Source organism: Engystomops pustulosus, chromosome 11 (assembly GCF_040894005.1).
Source record: "Engystomops pustulosus chromosome 11, aEngPut4.maternal, whole genome shotgun sequence".
In the NCBI taxonomy this organism is placed as follows: Eukaryota; Metazoa; Chordata; class Amphibia; order Anura; family Leptodactylidae; genus Engystomops; species Engystomops pustulosus.
Window position 1 is genome coordinate 45,631,572 of NC_092421.1, and position 27,579 is coordinate 45,659,150.

The following is a 27,579-nucleotide window of genomic DNA, read 5'->3' on the forward strand; positions in this document are numbered from 1 at the left end:
GAGGGCCGATATATTACATATGTTTTGGAGGTGCCTGGAGCTAAGGGGGCTGTGGAATAAAACCCAGCGTTTGGTACAGAAGGTGTATGGAGTCCAGATCCAGCAGGATCCTAAAGTGTGTGTATTGGGATATGTGGGTGGGATAGAGGCCACAGAATAGACAGCAATGGCTAAGGTGCTGTATCAAGTGCGTAAGACTATTGCAAGGCACTGGTTGGACGCTGATCCGCCGAGGATGTCGGAAATCCCAAGCTCACTGAATAACACAATTAAGATGGAATTAGGGGTATACCTGAAGAGAAATTCAGTCAAGAAATTTGGGAAACAATGGAAAAAATGGTTGGAGTGTCCAGGAATGGGAACAGAGGATTTGATTCGGAGATGGCAGAGGGTTTGCCCTGAAGGATAGCTGGAATTGGGAGGGAAAAGTAAATGGGGGTTGAAGGAGATAGCTCTTTGGGAGATGGATTATGGGGTATTTTTTGAGGAGTTCGGGGGGGGGGGAACGATTATATGTTCAGAGCTAATGTTCTACTTACACAGTTGAGATTATGATATCTGTTTATGTATGCTGTAATATGTGCAACACCCCTGCCGATGCAAGGCAGAGGGGTTGTTGCGAATATGTCCCACCATGTAGCTTGCAGCCTGTGTAGGGTCTGATCAGCCCCACAGCATGTCACTACATAACACAGATGAGCACTGCAGCGGTAGAGTCTGCCTGGTAAGGCAGGAGTTAAGTCTAAATGTGATGTAATATGTGTTAACCAATCACAGCAGTTTATGTATTGTATCTGTAAGCTGGGATGCAATTGGAGGAGTAACCACCACCTGACCAGTGGGAGTAACAAAACCCCTGGTCAGGAAAGTTCTAGAGAGCAGTCTAGTCTAGTTAGACAGGAAGACAGACCAGAGCAGGAGAGCTCAGCTCCCTGCCTGAGTGGAGTGAAGAGTGTAGTGAGTTAGTTAGTGAGAGGAAAGGGGTATCATCCTACCTTCAAGGGTGATATCTGAAGCAACCCAGGACAAGCTGAAGAATCCTACTAGGACACAGCTACCTCCCAGCCTGCTCTTTGCATCCAGGCTGGTGATCTACTCCTGTGGCTCCCTCCAACGGCATCTCCAGCATTCTACCATTTGTCAAGGCACGTTGCTACTGTTCCTGTCAGTTCCAAGAAAGAACTGTAAGTTATTTTTGTTCAACGTCTGCCTCCGTCTGATCCCTGCTACTACGGCGGTCACCATTACGGGCACCCTATTCACCACACAGAGACTCCAGACACTAAAGTGTTGCCCCAGGGAGAACCGCTATAGCAGCCTCACCCTCATCATTTCTTGCCAACACCACCCTGATGGAGACCTGCCAGGCTGTAGGACAGCCCTCCGGTTCCCCATACCAAGCACCGTGACACTAGCGTGCCTAGGCCGCAACCGCCAGCCACTCAGGTACTGCGGGCCCCGGCTGTCTCCAGGCCCCAAGAAATGGCTAGGCCCCGTGGGGGATGTTGCATATGTATTGGCTTTAATAAAAGTTACCTGATTTAAAAAAAAAAAAATAATCAATTGCTGCATCATTCCCCAGCTGCTGTGTATGAGTCATCCAGCTCAGGTTGATTAGTGCTTGACTAGTCATGCTTTACACAGCAGCCATTTTAGCTCCTGTGTAATGTGTAAGACAGTCTGTCTCAGCTTTCCCAAGGTCCTGAATGGTATAATTGTTTTTTCAGCAAAACCACTCAGATTTGATTTGATGCATTATGAACTATCATAATGCATCAAATCAAATGGTAGGTTTCCTTTAAGCTGTAAAAACAAAGCTCACAAGGAAATGTCGCAAATGCAGTTTTTTTCTACAATGTAACTGCATTCGTAATTTTTTTCAGCTTCCCAGTACACAGAGTGGATTATTACATACTATCACTAGGAAATATCATTTGTTATAAAGATAAGCCCTTATACAGCTCTGTAAATGGAAAAAATAAAAAAGTTATGGATTTTTAAAGGTGGGGAGCAAAAATTGAATTGAAAAAAATTAAATCATATAAACAAAATAAGAATACAGATCCAACATTTATAATATATATAGTTTAATCAAAGTCTGGCCAAGAAACCCTAGCAAATACATGTGAATTATTGTAAATCAAAGTATATGGTAAATGGTTTAATAAAAAGACTGACGGTTCTAGCTCTCTTGAGGTCTGACAGGAAAAGCTTGTTCAATATCGGTCCCCTAGCTGACATGTAAATGCATATTACAAAACCACAAAGTAACAATCTGATTGGAAGAGTTACTAGCAGAAGCTTTGAAGGTGACAAGTTCTATTTTATCAGTTTGATGGATGAGAAGTCACAGCAGTAGAGATGAGCGAGCACTAAAATGCTCGGGTACTCGTTATTCGAGACGAACTTTTTCCGATGCTCGAGTGCTCGTCTCGAATAACGAGCCCCATTGAAGTCAATGGGAGACTCGAGCATTTTTCAAGGGGACCAAGGCTCTGCACAGGGAAGCTTGGCCAAACACCTGGGAACCTCAGAAAAGGATGGAAACACCACGGAAATGGACAGAAAACAGCAGGGGCAGCATGCATGGATGCCTCTGAGGCTGCTTAATCGCACCATTATGCCAAAATTATGGGCAACAGCATGGCCATGACAGAGTGACCGAATGAGGCTAGATAGCATCTAAAACATCCAATAATTGACCCTGACACTATAGGGGACGGCATGCAGAGGCAGCGGCAGCAGTGGCAGGCTAGAGAGTGTCATGGCGACATACCCTAAATGGACTCAGGTTTCACCAAAGGAGGTGAAATGATTTCCTATGTGAACAAAAGGTTGACGGTATATTTAGTCGATAACACAGCATGGTGGCGACATAGTGACCAAGTTCCATAACGCATCTGGTGAAACACCCTAAAAATGAGCCTGACACAGCTCTTTTAATAAGGGGACAACATGTGGAGGCAGCCATGGAGATGACTTCCATGATTAAGAGCAACAGTATGGGGAATTCATATTGCGCTGCTATGATTGCAACTTCAGGTCTCCAGCATGGCGGCGACAGATGGGCCGAGTTCCACTATGTATCTGGTGAAACACCTAAAAATTTTGCCTGACACAGCTCGTTTGATAAGGGGATGATGTGCTGCATATCCTCTTGTGCTCCAGCGTCTGGGGTATAGAGAGTTGAAATGAGACATTGGTGGACGCTGTGGAGGATCGTGGAGGCAAAATGGACAGGAAACAGCAGGGGCAGCATGCATGGATGCCTCTGAGGCTGCCTAATTTTGGGATGGAGCTGGCGGTCCACTGCTAGGCGAGAGTTCGCCTGTCCAAGCCCCTGTCTCTCGGCTCCTCCCCACCCAAAATGGGCCTGGGGGCCAGAAGCGTTTACTTTGAAAAATTATAATTTTCAAAGCAGGCCGGGTCGTTTGAAAATTTCACCTAGGAATAATGGAATAGCATAGTGGTTCTATTTTTAATTGTTTTTACGGAAATGGTTCCATGATTAAGAGCGACAGTATGGGGCATCCATATTGCGCTGCTATGATTGCAACTTCAGGTCTCCAGCATGGCGGCGACAGATGGGCCGCGTTCCACTATGTATCTGGTGAAACACCTGAAAATTCTGCCTGACACAGCTCGTTTGATAAGGGGACGATGTATGGAGGCAGTGAACTAGTAGTAGATTAAAGGTGCTGCAGTTAAAACTATGTTAGTTGGATCTTGAGATGGAGCTGACGCTCCGCAGCCAGGCGAGCTTTCGCCAATCCAAGCCCCTGTCTCTAGGCTACTCCCCAAACAGCACTTCTAAGAACCTTTTGTATAATATCAAGTGTAGTGGCGTTCTTATAAGTTTAGGATATGGCGGGTGAGGGGAATGTAAACAGATGCCCAAGAAGCGCTGAAATAATATTGGTAAATGATAAAAGTTTGCCAGTATATTTTGTGGATTATACAGCAGGGTGGCAACAAAGTTAACAAGTTTGATGTGGAAGCCATGAAAACAACCCAAAATTCTGCCCGACACAGCTCGTTTGATAAGGGGACGATGTATGGAGGCAGTGAACTAGTAGTAGATTAAAGGTGCTGCAGTTAAAACTATGTTAGTTGGATCTTGAGATGGAGCTGGCGCTCCGCAGCCAGGCGAGCTTTCGCCAATCCAAGCCCCTGTCTCTAGGCTACTCCCCAAACAGCACTTCTAAGAACCTTTTGTATAAGATCAAGTGTAGTAGCGTTCTTATAAGTTTAGGATATGGCGGGTGAGGGGAATGTAAACAGATGCCCAAGCAGCGCTGAAATAATATTGGTAAATGATAAAAGTTTGCCAGTATATTTTGTGGATTACACAGCAGGGTGGCGACAAAGTTAACAAGTTTGATGTGGAAGCCATGAAAACAACCCAAAATTCTGCCTGACACAGTTCGTTTGATAAGGAGACCATGTATGGAGGCAGCTATATGGACGACTTTTGGAGGCAGCTTTGGCGATGACGTGTGGAGGTAGCAATGGAGACAACGTGTGGAGCCAGCTAAAAAGACGACATGTGGAGGCTGCTATGGAGACAATTTAATTTGGATAGTGCCTGTATGTGGCAGTCCAAAAAAGTTTTCAAACCAGAGGAGCAGGTAGGTGGTCCTCCAGAAAAATTAAATAAATTGAGTGCCTGTATGTGGCAGTCCAAAAAAGTTTTCAAACCAGAGGAGCAGGTAGGTGGTCCTCCAGAAAAATTAAATAGATTTAGTGCCTGTATGTGGCACTCCCAAAAATTGCTTAAAACAGAGGACCGGGTAGGTGGCCCTCCAGAAAAATTAAATACATAGAGTACTATAGCTAGAGCCAGTTGGCCCTGGCAAAAAATAGCCAGTTTCCTATGCTTTAGTGTACAAAGAGGAGGAGAAGGAGGACAATGAGGAGGAGGAGTGCATACATTATTCAGGTTGAGCTTCTTTCACCTGTTGGAGAATGAAAATCCGGAGAAATCCAGGCTTTATTCATCTTGATAACCGTCAGCCTGTCAGCGCTGTCAGTCGACAGGCGTGTACGCTTATCGGTGATGATGCCACCAGCTGCACTGAAAACCCGCTCGGACAACACGCTAGCGGCAGGGCAGGCAAGAACCTCCAAGGCGCACAGCGCCAGTTCGTGCCACATGTCCAGCTTTGAAACCCAGTAGTTGTAGGGAGCTGTGTGATCATTTAGGAAGATGGTATGGTCAGCTACGTACTCCCTTACCATCTGTAAAGATCAGCCCTACTCTGCCGAGACTGGGGACAGGTGACAGTGTCTTGCTGGGGTGACATAAAACTGGCAAAGGCCTTGTAAAGCGTACCCCTGCCAGTGCTGGACAAGCTGCCTGCTCGCCTACTCTCCCTCGCTACTTGTCCCGCAGAAGTACGCCCTGTGCCGCGAGCGCTGTCAGAAGGGAAATACTGTTTCAGCTTGTGCACCAGGGCCTGCTGGTATTCATGCATTCTCACACTCCTTTCCTCTCCAGGGATGAGAGTGGAAAGATTTTTGCTTGTACCGTGGGTCCAGGAGAGTGAATACCCAGTAATCGGTGCTGGAATAAATTCTTTGAACGCGAGGGTCACGGGATAGGCAGCCTAGCATGAAATCTGCCATATGCGCCAGAGTCCCAACGCGCAAAAATTCACTACCCTCACTGGCCTGACTGCCCATTTCCTCCTCCTCCAACTCCTCCAACTCCTCTTCTTCTGCCCATACACGCTGAACAGTGAAGGACTGAACAATGGTCCCCTCTTCTGTCTCGCCAACATTCTCCTCCTCTTCCTCCTCATCCTCCTCCACCTCCTCCGATATGCGCTGAGAAACAGACCTAAGGGTGCTTTGGCTATCAACAAGGGAATCTTCTTCCCCTGTCTCTTGTGACGAGCGCAAAGCTTCCGACTTCATGCTGACCAGAGAGTTTTTCAACAGGCCAAGCAGCGGGATGGTGAGGCTGATGATGGCGGCATCGCCACTGACCATCTGTGTTGACTCCTCAAAGTTACTCAGCACCTGACAGATATCAGACATCCACGTCCACTCCTCATTGTAGACTTGAGGAAGCTGACTGACCTGACTACCAGTTCTGGTGGAAGTTGACATCTGGCAGTCTACAATCACTCTGCGCTGCTGGTAAACTCTGGATAACATGGTTAATGTTGAATTCCACCTCGTGGGCACGTCGCACAACAGTCGGTGAGCGGGCAGTTGGAGGCGGCGCTGCGCTGCCCTGAGAGTGGCAGCATCTGTGCTGGACTTCCTGAAATGCGCACAGATGCGGCGCACCTTTGTGAGCAAATCAGACAGATTGGGGTATGTCTTGAGGAAACGCTGAACTATGAGATTTAACACATGGGCCAGGCATGGCACATGTGTCAGTCTGCCGAGTTGCAGAGCCGCCACCAGGTTACGGACGTTGTCACGCACAACCATGCCTGGCTTCAGGTTCAGCGGTGCCAGCCACAGATCAGTCTGCGCCGTGATGCCCTGTAATAGCTCTTGGGCGGTATGCCTTTTATCGCCTAGGCTCAGCAGTTTGAGCACCGCCTGCTGTCGCTTAGCAATGGCACTGCTGCTGTGCCTAGAGCTACCGACTGATGGCGCCATGCCCACGGATGGTAATGAGGAGGTGGAGGAGGGGTGGGAGGAGGCGGAGGCATAGTAGGCCTTTGAGACCTGGACCGAGGTAGGCCCCGCAATCCTCGGCGTTGGCAGTATATGAGCAGCCCCAGGGTCAGACTCGGTCCCAGCCTTCACCAAGTTAACCCAATGTGCCGTCAGCGATATATAGTGGCCCTGCCCGGCAGCACTTGTCCACGTGTCCGTGGTCAGGTGGACCTTGTCAGAAACGGCGTTGGTCAGGGCACGGATGATGTTCTCTGACACGTGCTTGTGCAGGGCTGGGACGGCACATCGGGAAAAGTAGTGGCGGCTGGGGACCGAATACCGAGGGGCGGCCGCCGACATGAGGTTTCGAAAGGCCTCGGTCTCTACCAGCCTATAGGGCAGCATCTCCAGGCTAAGCAACTTGGAAATGTGGACGTTGAGGGCTTGGGCGTGTGGGTGGGTTGCGCTATATTTCCTTTTGCGCTCCAGCGTCTGGGGTATGGAGAGCTGAACGCTGGTGGATGCTGTGGAGGATCGTGGAGGCGAATATGGGGTTTTCGCACGGGAGGTGTTTGGGCCGTGGTCCTGGGCAGGGGGCTGACTAGCAGATGACACAGGGGAAGGAGCAGTGGTGTGCCCGGCCGGAGGTGAACGGGCTTGGTGCCATTGAGTGGGGTGTTTAGCATTCATATGCCTGCGCATACTGGTGGTAGTTACTGGTGGAACCCCTGCTGATCCTGGTTTGGCAAAGGTTGCACACCACAGTCCGTTGGTCATCCGGTGTTTCTTTAAAGAACCTCCAGACTTCTGAAAATCTAGCCCTCGCCACGGGAGCTTGACTACGGGCAACATTTGGCGCTGATGCACCAGCTCTGGCCCTGCCTCTCCGTCTGGCCCCACCACTGCCTCTTCCAACCTGTTCTGCTATAGGACTCGCCTCCGTCTCAGAAGCACTGTGTTCACCCGGCCTATCAACCCAGCTTGGGTCTGTCACCTCATCATCCTCCGATCCCTCAGTCTGCTCCCCCCTCGGACTTCCTGCCCTGACAACAACTTCACCACTGTCTGACAACCGTGTCTCCTCATCGTCCGACACCTCTTTACACACTTCTTCCACTACGTCAATAATGTCATCATCACCCACAGACTGCGACTGGTGGAAAACCTGGGCATCGGATAATTGCTCAGCAGCAACCGGACAAGTGGTTTGTGACTGTGGGAAGGGTCCAGAAAACAGTTCCTCAGAGTATGCCGCTTCAAATGCCAAATTTTGCTGGGAGGGGGCAGACTGGGGGGAAGGAGGCTGAGGTGGAGGAGCCGGAGGAGTGCTGATTTCGGTGACATGGGTGGACTGCGTGGAAGACTGACTGGTGGACAAATGGCTAGAAGCATTGTCCGCAATCCACGACATCACCTCTTCACACTGTTCTGGCCTCAACAGTGCTCTACCACGAGTCCCAGTAACTTGAGACATGATAAACCTAGGGAGTGTAGCTCTGCGGCGTTCCCCTGCTCCCTCATCAGCAGGTGGTGTCTCACCCCGCCCAGGACCACGGCCTCTGACCCCTGCAGTAGTTGGACGCCCATGTCCACGCCCTCGTCCTCTACCCCTAGCCCTCGGGTTAAACATTTTCCAAATTAAAGTGTAAACTTTTATTTTTTTTTTTTTTTATTTTTATTTTTTTTTAACAAAACGATGCTTTCCTATTGCTATGGCTAGTTTCTAACCTACACTGACAGCACACAACTGGATTTTGTGCTGTGCCTGATGAGTTTGAGCTATAAAATGAAATAAAGGTAAAAAAAATAAATAAATCAGCAGACTCTGCCTAATTCTAATCAAACCCCTATTAAATTGTCCCACTTTGGTGTTTGAGGTGGATATGCGTGTCACTAAGAGCTAAACACAATGGTCGCAGGTCTCCCAGCAAATTCCTCACAATATGGTACTAGCTGCACTACTAATGCCAGCAAGCCCAGCCACAAGCAAACAAAAAAAAGGAAAATATAACGCTATTGTAGGCCTAAGTAAGCCGTTGGGGTTCTCCTATGGCTATTTTGTAGCCGACACTGAAAGCACACTGCTTTGCAAGATGAGTTTGAGCTATAAAATGAAATAAAGGTAAAAAAAAAATAATTAATCATCAGACTCTGCCTAATTCTAATCAAACCCCTATTAAATTGTCCCACTTTGGTGTTTGAGGTGGATATGTGTAGCAAGTCCCCCTGCAAATTCCTCACAATATGGTACTAGCCGCACTACTAGTGCCAGCAAGCCCAGCCACAAGCAAATAAAAAAAAAAATGTATAACGTTATTGTAGCCCTAAGAAGGGCTGTTGGGTTCTTGTAGAATCACTCCTGCCTAACACTATTCTAATAGAACAGCCTAACGCTTTCCCTGACCAGCAGCAGCTCTCTCCCTAGCGGCATCCAGACACAGAATGATCCGAGTAGCGCGGGCAGGGGCTAGTCTATTCCAGGGTCACCTGATCTGGCCAGCCAACCACTGCTATCGACGTGTAAGGGTACCACGTCATGCTGGGTGGAGTGCAGAGTCTCCTGGCTTGTGATTGGCTCTGTTTCTGGCCGCCAAAAAGCAAAACGGCGGGAGATGCCATTTTCTCGAGCGGGCGAAGTATTCGTCCGAGCAACGAGCAGTTTCGAGTACGCTAATGCTCGAACGAGCATCAAGCTCGGACGAGTATGTTCGCTCATCTCTACACAGCAGCTCTCCACCTTAAAGGATCAAATAGGTTGGGGGAGTTCAAAGGGCTTTGAATATTACTTAAAGTTCATCTCACTAAAGGATCACAGAGCCAATCTAAACCTTACTGCAAAACCGTATTCTATAGAATCTTTATTCATTCTCTATGGTCACCTCATCCATAAGGCTTATGCAGATGCAAGCTCTTCTAGAGTCAAACCTACTAATAATCAGGCTTCATTCAACCCTACAGAAAAGCACTGCCTTCATTTCCATAATAGTTACACACTTGATTGCTAGGCAACAGTGAATTCAGCATACGATTAGTCTTAAAGAATAAAATTCCACAAGAGTCAGAAGAATTTAATCACATCTTTACTGCACTAAAAATACTGCTGAGCTTAAGAGGAAACTTACTGTTCAATGGAAACAGTTCACAATCTTTTTTGTGGCGCATTTTAAACATAGGGCATACAACACAATTTAAAAGTTATAATACCGCGCTCGGTCCAAATCAGTCGGACTGTCAGACGGCACGCCCCCACGTCAGATAGAAGCAAGCGCATCTGCACCACAAAAGGGTCGCGTGTGACAAAAGCGCAGCGAAGACACTTCTTAAATACCTGTGCAAGCCATTTTATTCCCGAAAAATGTGAACAGTCTGACAAGTTTGCACCCTTAGAAAATGAGCCCCTTTATGTGGATAGTTTCTGTAGGTTTGTTCTTAAGTTCAAATGGTATGTAAGTCGGAACTGTATCACAAATAATTATAATTAGCATTTTATTGCATGAAATAAATATTTTCTCCCCTACCAATGAACAAGAAATCTGTCTCTCTCAGTGCTATTAGAGCAGAAGTGCCTCTGCATTCATTATGTGTATGAACTGCACCTGCCTGAACTTGTTTACTGTAAAAAAGTACACACACTCCAACAGTCAGTCACGCTCCAACCTCTCCACCATGGGCATGTCATGAGCTGGGACAAAATTGGAGATGTGCACAAGACTCGGTGGGCTACAGGACAATAGGTAGCAGCTTGGTGAGAAGACAGATGGCCGTCAGTCTTCCTTGCTCTGGGGCTCCATGAAAGATCTCACTTCATGGGGTAAGGATGATTCTGAGAAAGGTCAGGTATCAGCCCAGACCTTCACAGGAGGACCTGGTAAATCAACTGAAACCAGTTGGGATCACAGTCTCAAAGATTACCGCTAGCAGCACACTACACCATTATGGATTACAATCATGCATGGATTACAAATGTCAAGGCCCATTTGAATTTCCCCACTGACCATGTGAATGATCCAGAAGAGTTATGGGAGAAGATTGTGTGTTTAAATGAGATCAAAATAGAACTTTTTAATATCTGTTCAACTTTCTGGGTTTGGAGGAAGAAGTGGCAGAAAATAGAGGAAAAAAGCAGTGACGCTTACCATTAAAAAATACACTCACCGGCCACTTTATTAGGTACACCATGCTAGTAACGGGTTGAACCCCCTTTTGCCTTCAGAACTGCCTCAATTCTTCGTGGCATAGATTCAACAAGGTGCTGGAAGCATTCCTCAGAGATTTTGGTCCATATTGACATGATGGCATCACACAGTTGCCGCAGATTTGTCGGCTTCATCCCAATGATGCGAATCTCCCGTTCCACCACATCCCAAAGATGCTCTATTGGATTGAGATCTGGTGACTGTGGAGGCCATTTGAGTACTATGAACTCATTGTCATGTTCAAGAAACCAGTCTGAGATGATTCCAGCTTTATGACATGGCGCATTATCCTGCTGAAAGTAGCCATCAGATGTTGGGTACATTGTGGTCATAAAGGGATGGACATGGTCAGCAACAATACTCAGGTAGGCTGTGGCGTTGCAACGATGCTCAATTGGTACCAAGAAAATTTTCCCCACACCATGACACCACCACCACCAGCCTGAACCGTTGATACAAGGCAGGATGGATCCATGCTTTCATGTTGTTGACGCCAAATTCTGACCCTACCATCCGAATGTCGCAGCAGAAATCGAGACTCATCAGACCAGGCAACGTTTTTCCAATCTTCTACTGTCCAATTTCGATGAGCTTGTGCAAATTGTAGCCTCAGTTTCCTGTTTTTAGCTGAAAGGTGTGGCACCCGGTGTGGTCTTCTGCTGCTGTAGCCCATCTGCCTCAAAGTTCGATGTACTGTGCATTCAGAGATGCTCTTCTGCCTACCTTGGTTGTAACGGGTGGCGATTTTAGTCACTGTTGCCTTTCTATCAGCTCGAACCAGTCTGCCCATTCTCCTCTGACCTCTGGCATCAACAAGGCATTTCCGCCCACAGAACTGCCGCTCACTGGATGTTTTTTCTTTTTCGGACCATTCTCTGTAAACCCTAGAGATGGTTGTGCGTGAAAATCCCAGTAGATCAGCAGTTTCTGAAATACTCAGACCAGCCCTTCTGGCACCAACAACCATGCCATGTTCAAAGGCACTCAAAACACCTTTCTTCCCCATACTGATACTCGGTTTGAACTGCAGTTCAATGATGAGTGCCATTACTTTTTACCTCTATTTTTTGCTATGATGCTATGGATGGTATCTGCATTCTAATTCAGCTGTGCACTACCTATATCTATTTTCTGTACTAACTCCAGTCCAAATAATAAGGATAGGAGTCTCGGAGAGTAGTGCCCCTAAACTCCATGTTTATTTTTCAAAAGGATTCTATCCCAAATGTGGAGCGAGGGAGTGGGAACATCACACTTTGGTAATTGGTTTTTGCAAAGGGGACAGGACGACTGAACCATAATGGAGAGAGGATGGACGGGGCCATGTATCACAAAATTTTGGACAAAAACCCATCTGAGATGACATTGGATGTTGAGGCTCTCCCCCCTGAGATGACATTGTGTCTAGACCCATACTGTCCAAACTAGGCCTCGTCCACCAACTTCTAGGCCAGTGGGTTAGAATCAAGAAAAAGAGGGGGGGAGCTACAAGTGTACAGATGATAAATCCTGGGCAGGTGGCAGAAGAGAGAAGTGACAGGCCAGGGATGCACACTGGAGAAACTGAAGTAATGTACTTACAGTTGCTCTAATAGCAAATAGTCCAAACAGCTGCAAAGTACAGGCTGGCAATGCTTTCCCCTGTGACTAGCAGGTCTGTCTGTTGGCTTCTGGTGTAGGCAGTAATCCTGACTTGAATCAACTAGGCTGGATTTTCTTCTTTGGAGACAATTTTGCTCTGCTGCATCAGCATCTCGGCAGTCTGTGTGCTGCCAACATGTTCTATTTCTCTAGACTCTGAATCGAGCTAAAAACCAGGTCAGTATATTACCTTGGTCTGAAGTTCTATGATTTTGACATGGTATAAAGAGAGCAGCAAGAACCAGGGAAACAGGGAAGGCTAAACTGTCCCTGCCTGCGGGTGATGGTCAGCAGGCTAGTTCTGGACCCGACAACTTCTTTCTATGAACACGAAGACCTTTCCAGATAGTTGGTAAAAGGACTGAAGGATACTAGGGTCTGTTGTACAAAATTTGGGCCCACCTAACAAAACAATTGCTGCAAGTAAAACTAGGCAAACAAGCAATCCCTGTATACACAAAAACTTACAACCAAGACTGAATGCAGAAAGAAGGGTAGTAGAGCGGACATGAATAGTGGTTAGCAACCAGAGCAGGTCCAAAAAACACTCACTAGAAAATAAACACAGACAAAAGGGAACAGAAAGAAGAGTGGTGAGATAGATGCTAACTTTATAAACTTCACAGAATCTCTCACCATAGTCAAAGAAACAAGTATAGAAATTCCTACAGATAGTCCTACAGATAGTCAGGGATAGGCTGCAGATACGACAATACCTAGAAAATGCTGAATGATAAAACCAGCATTAAATGGAGCCCAACTATGACTAATAGGATGATTCAAATAATCACAGCTGAGATATAAAAACACCAACAGGTAATGCAGAAACACAAGCAACACAAAGACTGGTAAAAACAATCAGGATACAAAGCACAGTGGTATAGAACCGATTAGAAAAGCCACAAGATGCCGGTTCAAATCCTGACACCTACCTGGAGTAGAAATAAACACAGCCGGCTGCAGTGACTGCTCAGGGGCCATATCCAGCCTCCGACTAGCCACACCCCTGTACTCTACCCCCTGGCATGTAGGTGGTGGAAAGGGCAAAATAATCTCAACTGCTAGCAATATACTAGAATTTGCAATTATTTCAGGGTTTTTACAGCACTGAAGTGCCACAGAGGCCCTGATAAATACCTCCCACCAGGTGTGGATTTGTAATGGCATTACTCTGGGGCATTACAATATATACTCAAGTATAAGCCGAGTTTTTCAGCACAAAATTTGTGCTGAAAAACCCTAACTCAGCCTATACTTTAGTCTATAAAAAATGAACACTGTACTCAACTTTCTAACCCCTCCCCCCCCGTAGGTCCTCTTCTTGCTTCCTATGCTCCGGTGCCTCTTTGGGTCCTTCCGCTACTCTTAGGCTCCTCTTTGGGTCATTCCACTTCCCTTCAGGTCCCCTTTCAATGCCGGCGGCTCACAAACAATGACGTTGGCATTGAGGCTGACCTCATTGTGTGTGGCAGCCGAGAGCTAAGAGTAGAAGAGAGACGAAGGACCTGAAGAGGAGCCAAAGAAGACTGAAGGACCCAGAAAGGGACCTGAAGCAAGAAGATGACCTAAAGGGGGTGTCGTAAAGGTGAGTACAGTGTACAGTGAGTACAATTTTTTTTTTTACTATAGGGGGAAGGCTGGCTATATACTAGGGGGCTGGCAGGCTATGTACTAGAGGGGCTGGCAGTCTATATCCTAGAGGGGCAGGCAGGATATATCCTAGAGGGGCTGGCAGGCTATATACTAGAGGGGCTGGCAGAATATAAACTACAGGAACTGGCAGGCTATATAATACAGTGAGCTGGCAGGCTATATACTGGGGGCAGGCAGGCTATATACTACAGTGGCTGGCAGGCTACATTTTGGGGGGACTGTGACCAATGCATTTCCCACCCTCGACCTATAATTGAGTCAATAGGTTTTCCCATTTTTTGCGTTAAAATGAGGTACCTTTGCTTATACTCGGGTCGGCTTATACTCAAGTATATATGGTATGTATCCTATTTGAGCTGGCATTGTATGTGGAGGCATATTCTCTTATCTAAGATGACATTGTATGTGGAGGCATGCTTTCCCATCTTAGATGACATTGTATGTGGAAGCATGCTCTCCCATCTGAGATGACATTGAATGTGGAAGCATGCTCTCCCATCTGAGATGACATCGTATGTGGAAGCATGTTCTCCCATCTGAGATGACATTGTATGTTGTACAGGAAGGGGGAGGAGATAAGCTGTGACATCATCTATTGTCAGTAGTGATGTAATGATGGATCAGTGTTATCTATATAGAGGACATTGTACAGGAGGAGCAGATAATCTATGATATCATATATTATCAGTAGTGATTAGAGATGGGGAATCAATTCTAACGAAGGAGAAAGGAACACCCTTGAAGAGATTTGCAGACCTGTAAGCCAATCAGCGTCTGGCAGGCTTATGTGATGTCACACAGCCCTATAAAAAAAATCAGCCATTTGCAATCTCGGCATTTCGAACTGCATGTGCTGTCTGTAGCATCTAGCTGCTTTTACAGTACTGTGCTGTAGGGATTTCTGCTCCTCTACAAGGGTGTGCGTTTTGGGGGATATGTATACCCCAAATACCAGTTCTTTTTTGCTACTGAAGCGACCAGGAAGAAATCTTTTTTATATACACACAGCCGCAGAAGGGAATAGGAAGAAATCTATGTCATATCCACACAGCTGCTGTAGTGATTTCTGTTCCTCTCCCAGGGTGTGCAGTTTGGGGGATATGTATACCTGAAATAGCAGGGTTTTTTGTTACGGAAGGGAATAGGAAGAAATCTGTGTCATACCCACACAGCTGCCGTAGTGATTTCTGCTCCTCTCCCAGGGTGTGCGTTTTGGGGATCTGCATACTCCAAATAGCAGGTTTTTTTGTTACTGAAGGGAATAGGAAGAAATCTGTCATATCCACAGTGCTGCTGTAGTGATTTCTGCATGTCTCCCAGTATGTGCGTTAAGGGGGATCTGTATACCCCAAATAGCAGTTCGTTTTTGTTACTGAAGGGAATTGGAAGAAATCTGTGTCATATCCATATAGCTGCTGTTGTGATTTCTGCACCTCTCCCTGGGTGTGCGTTTTGGGGGATCTGTATACCCCAAATAGCAGTTATTTTTTGTTGCTGAAGTGAATAGGAGGAAATCTGTGTAATATCCACACAGCTTATGTAGTGATTTCTGCTTCTCACCCAGGGTGTGTGCGTTTTTGGGTATCTGTATACCCCAAATAGCAGTTTTTTTAGTTATTGAAGGGAATAGGAAGAAATCTGTGTTATATCCACACAGCTGCTGTAGTAATTTCTGCTCCTCTCCCAGGGTGTGTGTGTTTTGGGGATCTATATACCCCAAATAGCACATTGTTTTGTTACTGAAAGGAATAGGAAGAAATCTGTGTCATAACCACAGAGCTGCTGCTGTCTCCCAGGGTGTGCGTTTAGGGGGATCTGTATACCCCAAATAGTAGTTCTTTTTTGTTAATGAAGGGAATAGGAAGAAATTTGTGTCATATCCACAAATCTGCTGTGGTGATTTCTACTCCTCTCCCAGGGTGTGCGTTTTGGGGAATCTGTATACACCAAATATAAGGGGGTTTTTTTGTTACTGAAGGGAATAGGAAGAAATCTGTGTCATATCCATACAGCTTCTGTAGTGATTTCTGCTTCTCTTCAAGGGTGTGTGCGTTTTGGTGGATCTATATACCCCAAATAGCAGGGTTTTCTTTTTTTGCTGAAGGGAATAGGAAGAAATCTGTGTCATATCCACACAACTGCTGTAGTGATTTCTGCTTCTCTCCCAGGGTGTGTGTTTTTTCGGGTTCTGTATACCCCAAATAGCAGGTTTTTTTTGTTGCTGAAGTGAATAGGAGGAAATCTGTGTGATATCCACACAGCTTCTGTAGTGACTTCTGCTTCTCACCCTGGGTGTGTGCATTTTGGGGGATCTGTATACCCCAAATAGCAGTTCTTTTTTGTAACTGAAGGGAATAGTAAGAAATCTGTTTCATATCCACATAGCTGCTGTAGTGATTTCTGCTCCTCTCCCAGGGTGTGCATTTTGGGGGATCTGTACACATTTCGATCTTCAAATTCATTGTGCCAATCTGTGGCCTACCATTTTGCTGTCACCTCCAGAATTTGTCATTGTACCACTCTTTGACCATCTGCTGCTGCTGCCACTGACTCTTCCATGCTCTAACATTGTGCCACACTGTGTCCTACCATGTTGCTGCCACCTCCAGAATTTTTCATTGTGCCATTCTCTGACCTCATGCTGATGCTTCCAAGTGACCGCTGTCTCCCTGGAACACTCTGTGATTTCCATAATGCTGTTTTCACCCTCCACCACTCTATGACGTTGCCACTATGTTTGGTCTTCCCCTTCATTTCATCTGTCAGAAGGAATGAAAAGCTTCAGGATTGAAAGCCAAAAGCAGGAGTGGATACAGAACACAGAGGACATGAAAATATAGCATTTACAGGTGACTGGTTCTGGATCCACTCCTGTTTGTTTTTGGCTTTAGCAATACTGATGGATTATTGGCCGTTTGAAAGCGGACACTGACGGATGAAAAGAAGGGCACTCTTTTGGGGGGTTCCGCGTTTAACAGAACAGGTTCTCTTGTCATCTATGGAATCATCTGATATCAGTGTAAAAAGAGTGCACTATTTGATGTTATAGTGGGATCTTGGCCCTCAGATCTTTCCAAGCTGGAACAGACGTTACCTTGTCAGGCTGCGTTCCAGCTCCACTTATTTGGTGAAGTTGGCCGCTGTAAGTGCCCATAGAATTGAAGAGTGTATCGATTCTAAGAGCGGCGGCTGTCATGTGCTTGTTTTAACACAGCATTGTTTAAAGAGAAAACCACACTCCCTATGCATATTTAAGCATGGCACGACGTTCTACAACACCCTACAGGCTCTCTGCAGCCAGGAAATACCTGTTTTTTTTAACATGATTCGTAATCATTCGATTCAGGTTGAATCAAATTTTTTTGAATCGGGTCGAAACGAATTTCAACAAATTTGCCTATCTCTACTACCTATAATAGATTTAATAGGGAGCTTTTCAGGAACCAAAAGAGCCGGCTCTTCTTAGTGAGCAAAGCCAAATGATCCATATTACTGAGATGATCCGGACTTCCCATCATTATTACACAACATTTAACATTACCATTTAAGGACATCTACCATCAGTTTTATTGATGTCAGGCTAGTTCTACTAACCAGTTCCTGAGGAATTACTTTCATTAATACGCTGTGATTCTGGCTAAGGCACTGGAGATTCTCGTGTTATCATTTATTCATTCCCCATCTAGAGTGCTTAACTGATGGTAGATGTCCTTTAACAGAAATAAAAATGGTAACATAGACTCCCCGAAATTTTTACCTGAATTGTGTGTGTGACCTGTAAATTTCCTTCTTTTTACCAAACTTTTTGTACTTGGTAATAGTTTTGCCCTTTCAGTAATGGATTGGATCTCCATGCAATGACCTCCTAGTGTACTAGGGCTTCTTGAGCGACAATATGACTTTGCCATAATAAATCACCAGCATGAATAATGTCTTCATACACAATAGCAGTGATAAAAAGATCATAGGTAGTGCAGGAATCATACAGAAGGTTTTTTATCCGGTGTTTGGTAAAATTATATAACAGTCTAACAACACAACAGATGGAACATTTTCCAGGACTTTTGCATGTCATTGTGCATATGGTGTGATTCTGCTGATGTATCCTCAGAGACACGACAAACCACCTGCATTGTTTTATGTGTGTTAACCCTGCATTGTAAATGTAAGGGAATTGACACACTGTTACATTTGCATTAATAAAGGCTACAACCTTACAAATCTGTCTTTTAGAGTCAAATGACATAGCACATTATCCCATATTATATAGCTATAGTTAGTTTTAAGGAAACATGTAATATGACTAGCGTTCTCAACCAAAGAATGAGAAAGGCATGGCTGATAAGGTGTGTGTAAACAATTACATAAATACATAGCTTCTCACCAAGTCCAACCAGACCCCTGATCTAATAAAAGAAGAAATTATAACCGCATAACAGCAATGTATGAAGGAGGGCATCTCTGCCTTCTGTTTGCTAAAGGAAAGTATGGTTTGGCTCTATCCCAAGTCAGGCCGAGGCTTTTTAAAAGTGAGAAATTGACTTATCAAGAGCTGCCATCCAAAGGTTGTCATAGAAGGCACAGCTTTTAGTGTCATCTAGAAAACATGTAAATTAATTATGAGTACAAGAAACCTGTTTATATATCTTATAGAAATGTGCTTCAGTCTCCACTCATTTAGATCCTCTTATTCTTCCCCAACCACTTTTAGGCCTCACATACACTGTATGTAGGCAGTTTTTACTTAAGTCCCATAGACCACATAAACCTCAAAAAATAAGACATGTTTTATGTATTACATTGTAGTCTACTGTTCAGTTCACGGTGTGGTGAGAAATATGGTGACCCAATACATAGCATGGGGTTGGGGTTGTAAATACTGCTCGTCGGACGTGTTTACAGCAATAGTCTCAAAGCACTTACAGTTTATAAGCATCCTTTTTTTTTTTTAGGAAAAAAAATATTATAAGGCCAGATCCTGAACCAGAATGCAAGTGGATTTTGTAAGCTTCTTTATAAGTGATGAACCAGAAGGTAGATTTCCTCTAATAGTGTATTATCAGACAGTTGCACATACCGGAGCCCTAAATATACATGTTTTTTATTAGGACTATCTGTTATTAGGAAAACAACACTTTTAAGGAAGTAGATGTAAATGGATGTTTTATATTTATATTGACTACTGCTTATCTCTGGGTAGAACTTCATAGAGTAGAGGGAGCTGCACACTATGGAACATGTGTCCTATCTACATACATCATCATATCAAACATGACAAGCTAAGCATGTACTACATGCTGAGAGAATGTTATAGAGCAGTGATGGCGAACCTTTTAGCAGCCGAGTGCCCAAACTACAACCCCAAACCCCCCTTATTTATCGTGAGGTGCCACCAAAAATTAAAGGAGTAACTTATTGCTCCCTGTTCTGCAACAACTTTCAATCATATTGGCCTCCTGAGGACAGAAACACAGTAGAAAGAAAGATGGAAAATTTTCATCATTTCAGCTTCTTTCCAGTGTTCCTCTGTATACAGAGAATTGTGGGGCCAGCAGAAGGTCCTTCAAAGATAATTCGGTCCTGTCTACTTATTCGCCTTCTTCCTACAGTCCCAAGTAACGAAGCAACATCTTTTAAGTTGCTTGGAACTGCAGGAAGATTCTTTGAGTCCTGCCTGGTGTGCTGGGGCGATGGCCCGGGTGCCCCCAGAAAGGGCTCGGAGTGCCACCTCTGGCACCAATGCCATAGGTTCGCCACTGCTGTTATAGAGCAAAGGGAGCTGAGCAGATTTATATAGTCTCTCATATGCTGGCAGCATGTTGTAAAGAAAATTCTATGGCCCACATTTATCAAGAGCGGGTGCAGTGTACGGCAGATTCATTAAATGTGTCACGCATTCTTCATGAATCTAGTGACTCCTGCACTTCTTCGGCAGAATGCACCATTTGTTTTCTGGTGCATCTTCTTCATGCTTTAGAATTGTGGCGCAGACACAATTGTGGCACACGTTGGACAGAAACAGTTTGCGCGTTCTTTTCATTGCTTACGCCACCTTTCTGTCAGACTTGTTAATATAAATGGGGCGGGCGGTGCAAAAAGGGACCGAAACGCCCCTTTCTGTGCACGGAATTGTATTGCAGCAAACAGAACAAACACTTCAAAAATGTGCAACCAGTTTGTGCACACGTATTTACGAGCAGTCTACGCCAGAATTCTGACACAGACTGCATAATAAATCTGCTCCATTGTGTCTTATCTGCAGGTAGCATGTTGTAAAGAAGGAACTGAGAAGTTTGCAGGCAGTGTCCTTTTTACAGGCAGCCATCATAGAGCAAAAGGAGATGAGGAGGATTTAAATAATGTTCGGTAGAATATTATATAGCTGGTGGAACTGATCATATATGTCCCCCATACATGTGTGTGAATGCAGCCTAAAGAAGAGTGGATTTTCACCATTTGATGCTGAGCCATTTTTTGCACTTGAATCTTTACTATTTGTGTCCCTGGCCAGCGGACTAGGCTCTCTTGCATTCCAAAGGAGTGGAGACTGGATTACAGACTACATGTCCAGGTGTGTGAGCACTTATACCTGTTTCCCTTTCACAGAATTAAATATATTGCTCTGTAATGACAGTTCTTTTACCAGGGTGTAGCTATTTACTAATAGTTTTAACGTTTTACTGTCTTAATCTAATCCTTTTAGTGCCAGAGGAACTTCTAAAACCAACCATGTCTGAAGGGGCTTCAATCAGCCATGCTGAGAGTTTGTGTCAGCATTTGGAGTGCCTCAAACTTTGCGTAGAGGATGGTGAGGATGAGAAGCAGATCTTGCTAAGTCTCACTGCGGTCCTGCTGGCAGTAGATGAAGACAGTTAAGTATTATGCTAATCTCTCCTAACACGTTCAACTCCTGCTAACTGAGATGAGTGAGCGATATCCAGCCGCCACCAGGGCACTATATTTAGGTCATGGGCAATACATCCTGAATAAATCCTCCATTAAAAAAAAGATAATTTTAAAGTTCATGAGATTTGAAAATGAGTTATTTTCACAATAACTTTGCTCGATATTTGCATTTTTACTCAGTAATCTTTGTGTTTTATCTTCACAGGTTAGCACCATAAGGTCTTTGGTTCATTGCCTGGTAGCTACACTAAGACTTTATTCATACTATGCTACATGCATGACCTTTATGTCCGAGTACCAGAGGCGTAACTACAGTGGTAGCAGCCATAGCATCTGCTATTGGGCCCACAGTGTCAGTGGGCCCCATCGTCCAACCTGACAAAAGAATGGACACCATTATGTACAGCATTATATACATATACATTGTACAACATAATGGGGCTCATTTACTAAGGGTCCGAACGTCGCACTTTCGTCGGGTTTCCCGAATATCTATCTTTTGCCCTGAATTGCCTCAGGTTTTTGGCACACGCGATTGGATTGTGGTGCATCGGCGCCGGCTTGCATGCGACAGAAATGGGGGGACGTGGCCGTCAGATTCAGACAAACCACAGAATTTAAAAAAGGAAATGTGTCGCAAGATCAAGCACTCACATACACCAAGAAGAACCAGGTGAACTCCGCGTACACAGCTCAGCGTAGAATTGACCGATGCAGGAACTCGGACGCACGATCTTAGTGAATTGTGCCGAACCCGAATCCTTGTCGGACAACACACCACGGGATCGCGATGGGACCGGGTAAGTAAATCTTCCCCAATATGTATATAACATATATGTGATGTAAATAAGCTTTATCTATTATGTGTATATACTGTGGGTCAGATTTACTTACTCTGTCCATTCGTGATCCAGTGGCGCGTTCTTTGCGGTGGATTAGGGTCCGGCCGGGATTCATTAAGGCAGTTAATGAATCCGACGTTCCGACGTTCACCAGGTGGCGTTGGTGCACTGAAGAGCATCGGAACGCACTCAAGTGCACCGGCCTGTTCCTAGTGAAGGTAAGTGCAAGCTCCGGCACACTCTTTTTTTTTTTTTTTTTAATGCGGCGCTTTTTCTGAATCCGTCGGGTTTTCGCTCGGCCACGCCCCCGATTTGCATGCCAGCGCCAATGCGCCACAATCCGATCGCGGCCACCGTGTAGGTATGTGGAGTCTTATAGCCATGGTTGCTCCAGGGGAGTACATGTGAAGTTTAGTCTATGCATATTTCTTTGCAGTTCTGTTCTGCTCTTCTTTAAGTGATGATATCTTAGGAACCGCTTTACATATCATAACAATCTTTACTATTATTTTTTTTCATCACATGTGAGACTTTAACTTGATATGATAGTTTTATGAATTAATTGTTAAAAAACAGAATATAATTGACAAATGACTGTGTGAAAAATATGATTTGTCATTTTTCCCAATAAAATAAGTAGCATGAAACGTTCGCCTTTCCCAAGTTGGACTACAGATGCTGAGGGTGCATTTACTTCTTCAAGCTGTCAGCTCCGTCTCCCTGCAGCTCGTTCTCGATGGAAGGAAGTGCATTCCAAACGGCTATATCTTCTGATCTGTGGCACCTAGAAATATCATGTCACATTGAAGGGAATATCCAATCTCTAATATGAAACTGTGTTGCTAGGTGCCCTGGTCCAGAAGATGGGCCACTGTCATGAAACCTGTAAGTGTGCCATCTGAACAGGAAATGTGCAATTAAGGCGTATTTACCCATATCTCAATCACAAGGGGTTTGACCATGAAAGAAAATTCTCACATTTTAATTCCTTAGTGATGTTTACACAAAAAGGTCATTTTAACCACCTTATTTTACAATTTTACTCAGTTGTATTGATGTCCCTCTTAACAGATACTTCATGATTCCTTTGTGCTATGAGACGCTGTGTGCTGACAATGTGCTTAGATTATCAGGGGACAGGGTTTATCTCATAGCAAACACAGGTATTCAGCTTCCATCCAGGTATGGATGGTATCCATCTCAAAGTTGTGGGCTTCATTATCTCCAGGGCATGGTAACACCTTGCTGTTTGGTGTGGTATAAGCCAAAAGAATGGAGGTCCGGCTCAGATGGAGAAAAATTAAGAAGCCTTTATTCCAAAAACATGGCATCCAAAACATATTTGCAGGACATTGGGCACTGGGGGTTATGGGACACATCAGTTGCTGAGAGGGGGCACATCAATTGCTGGGGATGGGGCTGAGGCCAACATCAAATGCTGAGAGGGGCTGGGGGGACCATCTGTTCCTCAAGGGTGGTGGTTGAGGTGGAAAATTAATTTCTGGGGGGGAGAGTAGACGACATCCATTGCTCTGGGGTGGCTGGGGTGGAATATTAATTTCTGGGGGAACTGTATATGACAGTGGTGGCGAACCTATGGCATGGATGCCAGAGGCGGCACTCAGAGCCCACCACACAGGACTCAAAGAATCTTCCTGCAGTTCCACGCAACTTAAAATATGCTGCTTTCAGTCATATTTTACTTACTTAGCTACTTGGGACTGCAGGAAGAGGGAGAATTAGACAGGGCCGAATTATCTTTGGTGGACCTCCTGCTGGCCCCACAATTCTCTGTGTACAGAGGGACACTGGAAAGAAGCTAAAATGATGCAAATTTTCCATATTTTTTCTGTGTCGATGTCCTCAGGAGGCCAATATGATTGAAATTTGTTGAAGAACAGGGACCAATAAGTTACTGCTTTAACTGCTTTAACTTTTGATTGGCACCTCACAATAAATAAGGGGGGGGGGTTTGGGTTGTTTTTTGGGCGCTCGGTCACTAAAAGGTTCGCCATCATTGGTATATGATATACATTGATAGGGAGCTAATGGAAACATTCATTTCTGGGGGGATTTGTTGGAGACATCAATTGCTGGGTGTCTATGGGACACATGCATTGCTAGGGGTGGGGACAACATTTTTGGGGTTTTTTGGGGGTTTCTCTTTTTGAAGGGGAACATCAATTGCTGGGGGGCTTTGGGGGACACCAATTACTGGGTGGGGATGGGAGCGCAACAATAACTGTGAGAGACAAGAGGGACATCCACTGTCGTGGGGGCAGCAGAGAACATGAATTTCTGGGTGGCTTTGGGGAACATCAATTTCTTTCTGGATTGTTAATTGCCCATTATATATATATATAACATTATATACTGGAGGATTGTTGGGGACATTACTGGAGGATTGTTGGGGACATTACTTTATGGGGTCTGTGGGGACTTATTGGTGAGGCTTATTTCATGTGGGAGAATTATTCAGTGGGCGCGAGCGGGTCACTTTGCAGGGGCATTAGCAGAGGCGACATGTATTAAGTGCATTATTACATGTTAGGCCATGTTTAGGGAACATTATTAGGTGGGTGGCACAATGAGGGGGTAATGTAAAGTATGGGGCAAATGTATTGTGGAGGGTCAGTAGTTGTGGGGCCCACAATGGGGATAGTGTAGTATGTGTAAACTAGAAAAAGTAGTGTGTATAATATATATATATATGGGTTATTCTTAAAAGGTGATTTGGGGTTGTGGGGCTAAATCAGGACAATATATTGTACATTGCCACAATTTTAGGCTTATAAATTGAGGATTCTGTGTAGTTTTTTTACAGTATTTAGAGTGATGGTGTTAGGGGTAGCAGTAGGATAACCGTGATAGGGGAACAAGATATAGGAACAATGAAGAACATAAGATGTCTGTGTGGTAAACTTCACAGGGAGGACACGTGGCTGAAGAGGAGACATGGTGATGCTGGGGCTAATAGAGAAGATAGAGAGCAAATACAATCCGAGGACACATCACCTGCAGGCGATGGGTGGAATAGGTAGAGATTTCTCCTGAATTTTCAATTGGTTTTGGCAGGAAACTCATTTTAGAGAGTATAAAAATGGTTACTACTGTCAATTTAATACAAATGCATTGGGGCCCGTGCCCCGAATCTTTTACCACCCCAGCAACACCCCTGTTCACTAGTATCTGACACATAGAAAGAGAGATGATGAGATCCATGAGATGCATATAACACACAATAACATACTTCAGCTCTGCTACATCAAAGCTATAAAACACACAGTCCCCTGTTATAAAGATTTTATCTTGCCTGTAGCTTGTAGATTTAGTCTCCTCATGCTTGCTGGCATGAAGTGTGTGTGTGTCTGAGCTTGTCTTGGAATGCAGCGGGAGGGGGGGGGCTGAAGTGCAGAGAGAGACTTCAGCAAGCAGAAAGGAGATTTTCATGAGAAGAATCTGCCTTGACCTACTCTAGACGGGAGAAGATTTAAGGTGGGAACCCGGGGCAACCAAAATTTTATACACCAGGACTGATAGAGATAGATTCGGGTCTTTAAGACCACAAATTGTTTTAGGTGTTCATCATTGCATTCACAAGTTTATAGTTTTTTTTTTGCCAATTTCACAACTATATGTGGATTTGTGCTTCCCGGAAAAGGGAGAGGAAGGGGTGAAGTGCTGAAGGAGCAGGGGGAGGGGAGACAGTTTAACAGCCTTTGAAACTACAGCATAGGGGGTCATTGTTAATGCACCCCCAGAGCACTGTTGGCTAATTAGCATAAATTTAAAAGTTCATTTTAGAAGGAATGCGGCCATGGATAACATGTTCCCCTAATTTGTATTACTATTTTTCTGTTGTTAGAGCTTCCTAAGAATTTATTAGGAGAATTTTTAAGGGTATTCCAATTTTGTGTCTAACTTACACTCACCAGCCACTTTATTAGGTGCACCTGTCCAACTGCTCGTTAACACTTAATTTCTAATCAGCCAATCACATGGCGGCAACTCAGTGCATTTAGGCATGTAGACATGGTCAAGACAATCTCCTGCAGTTCAAACCGAGCATCAGTATGGGGAAGAAAGGTGATTTTAGTGCCTTTGAATGTGGCATGGTTGTTGGTGCCAGAAGGGCTGGTCTGAGTATTTCAGAAACTGCTGATCTACTGGGATTTTCATGCACAACCATCTCTAGGGTTTACAGAGAATGGTCCGAAAAAGAAAAAACATCCAAGGAGCGGCAGTTCTGTGGGTGGAAATGCCTTGTTGATGCCAGAGGTCAGAGGAGAATGGGCAGACTGGTTCGAGCTGATAGAAAGGCAACAGTGACTCAAATCGCCACCCGTTACAACCAAGGTAGGCAGAAGAGCATCTCTGAACACACAGTACGTCGAACTTTGAGGCAGATAGGCTACAGCAGCAGAAGACCACACCGGGTGCCACTCCTTTCAGCTAAGAACAGGAAACTGAGGCTACAATTTGCTTAAGCTCATCGAAATTGGACAGTAGAAGATTGGAAAAACGTTGCCTGGTCTGATGAGTCTCGATTTCTGCTGCGACATTCGGATGGTAGGGTCAGAATTTGGCGTCAACAACATGAAAGCATGGATCCATCCTGCCTTGTATCAACGGTTCAGGCTGGTGGTGGTGGTGTCATGGTGTGGGGAATATTTTCTTGGCACTCTTTGGGCCCCTTGGTGCAACGCCACAGCCTAACTGAGTATTGTTGCTGACCATGTCCATCCCTTTAAGACCACAATGTACCCAACATCTGATGGCTACTTTCAGCAGGATAATGCGCCATGTCATAAAGCTGGAATCATCTCAGACTGGTTTCTTGAACATGACAATGAGTTCACTGTACTCAAATGGCCTCCACAGTCACCAGATCTCAATCCAATAGAGCATCTTTGGGATGTGGTGGAATGGGAGATTCGCATCATGGATGTGCAGCCCACAAATCTGTGGCAACTGTGTGATGCCATCATGTCAATATGGACCAAAATCTCTGAGGAATGCTTCCAGCACCTTGTTGAATCTATGCCACGAAGAATTGAGGCAGTTCTGAAGGCAAAAGGGGGTCCAACCCATTACTAGCATGTTGTACCTAATAAAGTGGCCGGTGAGTGTATATTCCCTTGATGGTAGATGCATGAGGGCTTGTTTAATTAAAGGAAATCTACCAACAAATTTAAGCATGATAAACCCGGGGCAGTTACTCATAGATCCAGACACCATGACTTTAGTAATCTTCTATCCATGGCCTCTTGCGTTCCTTCAGACTCATTAGCATAATTTTGAAAATAGTATTTAGAAGAAAGGAGGCCATACGGTGCCTGGATGTATGAGTAAGTCTCCCTGGTTTATCATCATGGTTGATTTCCATTAATGATTGATTAACTAGTCACTTTTTATTTTAAAATTCTGCTCACAAATGGTAAAATGGAAGAAAGTGTGGTTTTTGCAGCCATTTACCTCACGCCTCATGTAGCAGAGAATATGATACGGTTACCGACATTCAGGTAAATTCAGTTTCTTCTAATGACTTTAAAAAGTCAGTCATTATACAAGATAACCATGTAGAGGTAATTGCAGAATGTGATTTACCTAATTTGTGCATTGGTTGGCTGATTTTACCTGTCAGTCCTCCAAAAACAGGCCTTAGAAAACGATCTCCATATTCATATGATTCATTCTGTTGGTATGGCAACAAGGCTGTCTCAAAG

At 44.8% G+C, this 27,579-nt stretch overlaps 1 protein-coding gene across 12 annotated transcripts in view; it reads left to right on the plus strand.

Moving 5' to 3' along the window:
- The window catches only part of LOC140106485 (rap1 GTPase-GDP dissociation stimulator 1-A-like), a 416,700-nt gene that overhangs the window by 280,641 nt on the left and 108,480 nt on the right, over window positions 1–27,579 (plus strand). For 6 of the 12 annotated variants that reach the window (XM_072130944.1, XM_072130946.1, XM_072130943.1 and 3 more), the window contains one exon: window positions 20,809–20,976. The exons of 1 other annotated variant lie outside the window; for it this stretch is intronic. In XM_072130944.1, the coding sequence (XP_071987045.1) occupies window positions 20,809–20,976 (168 nt within the window). Of the gene's footprint in view, window positions 1–19,057; window positions 19,140–20,616; window positions 20,677–20,808; window positions 20,977–21,216; window positions 22,739–24,065; window positions 24,891–27,579 lie in introns of those variants that run through there. 5 more of the 12 variants (XM_072130948.1, XM_072130949.1, XM_072130951.1 and 2 more) reach the window with 5 other exon arrangements.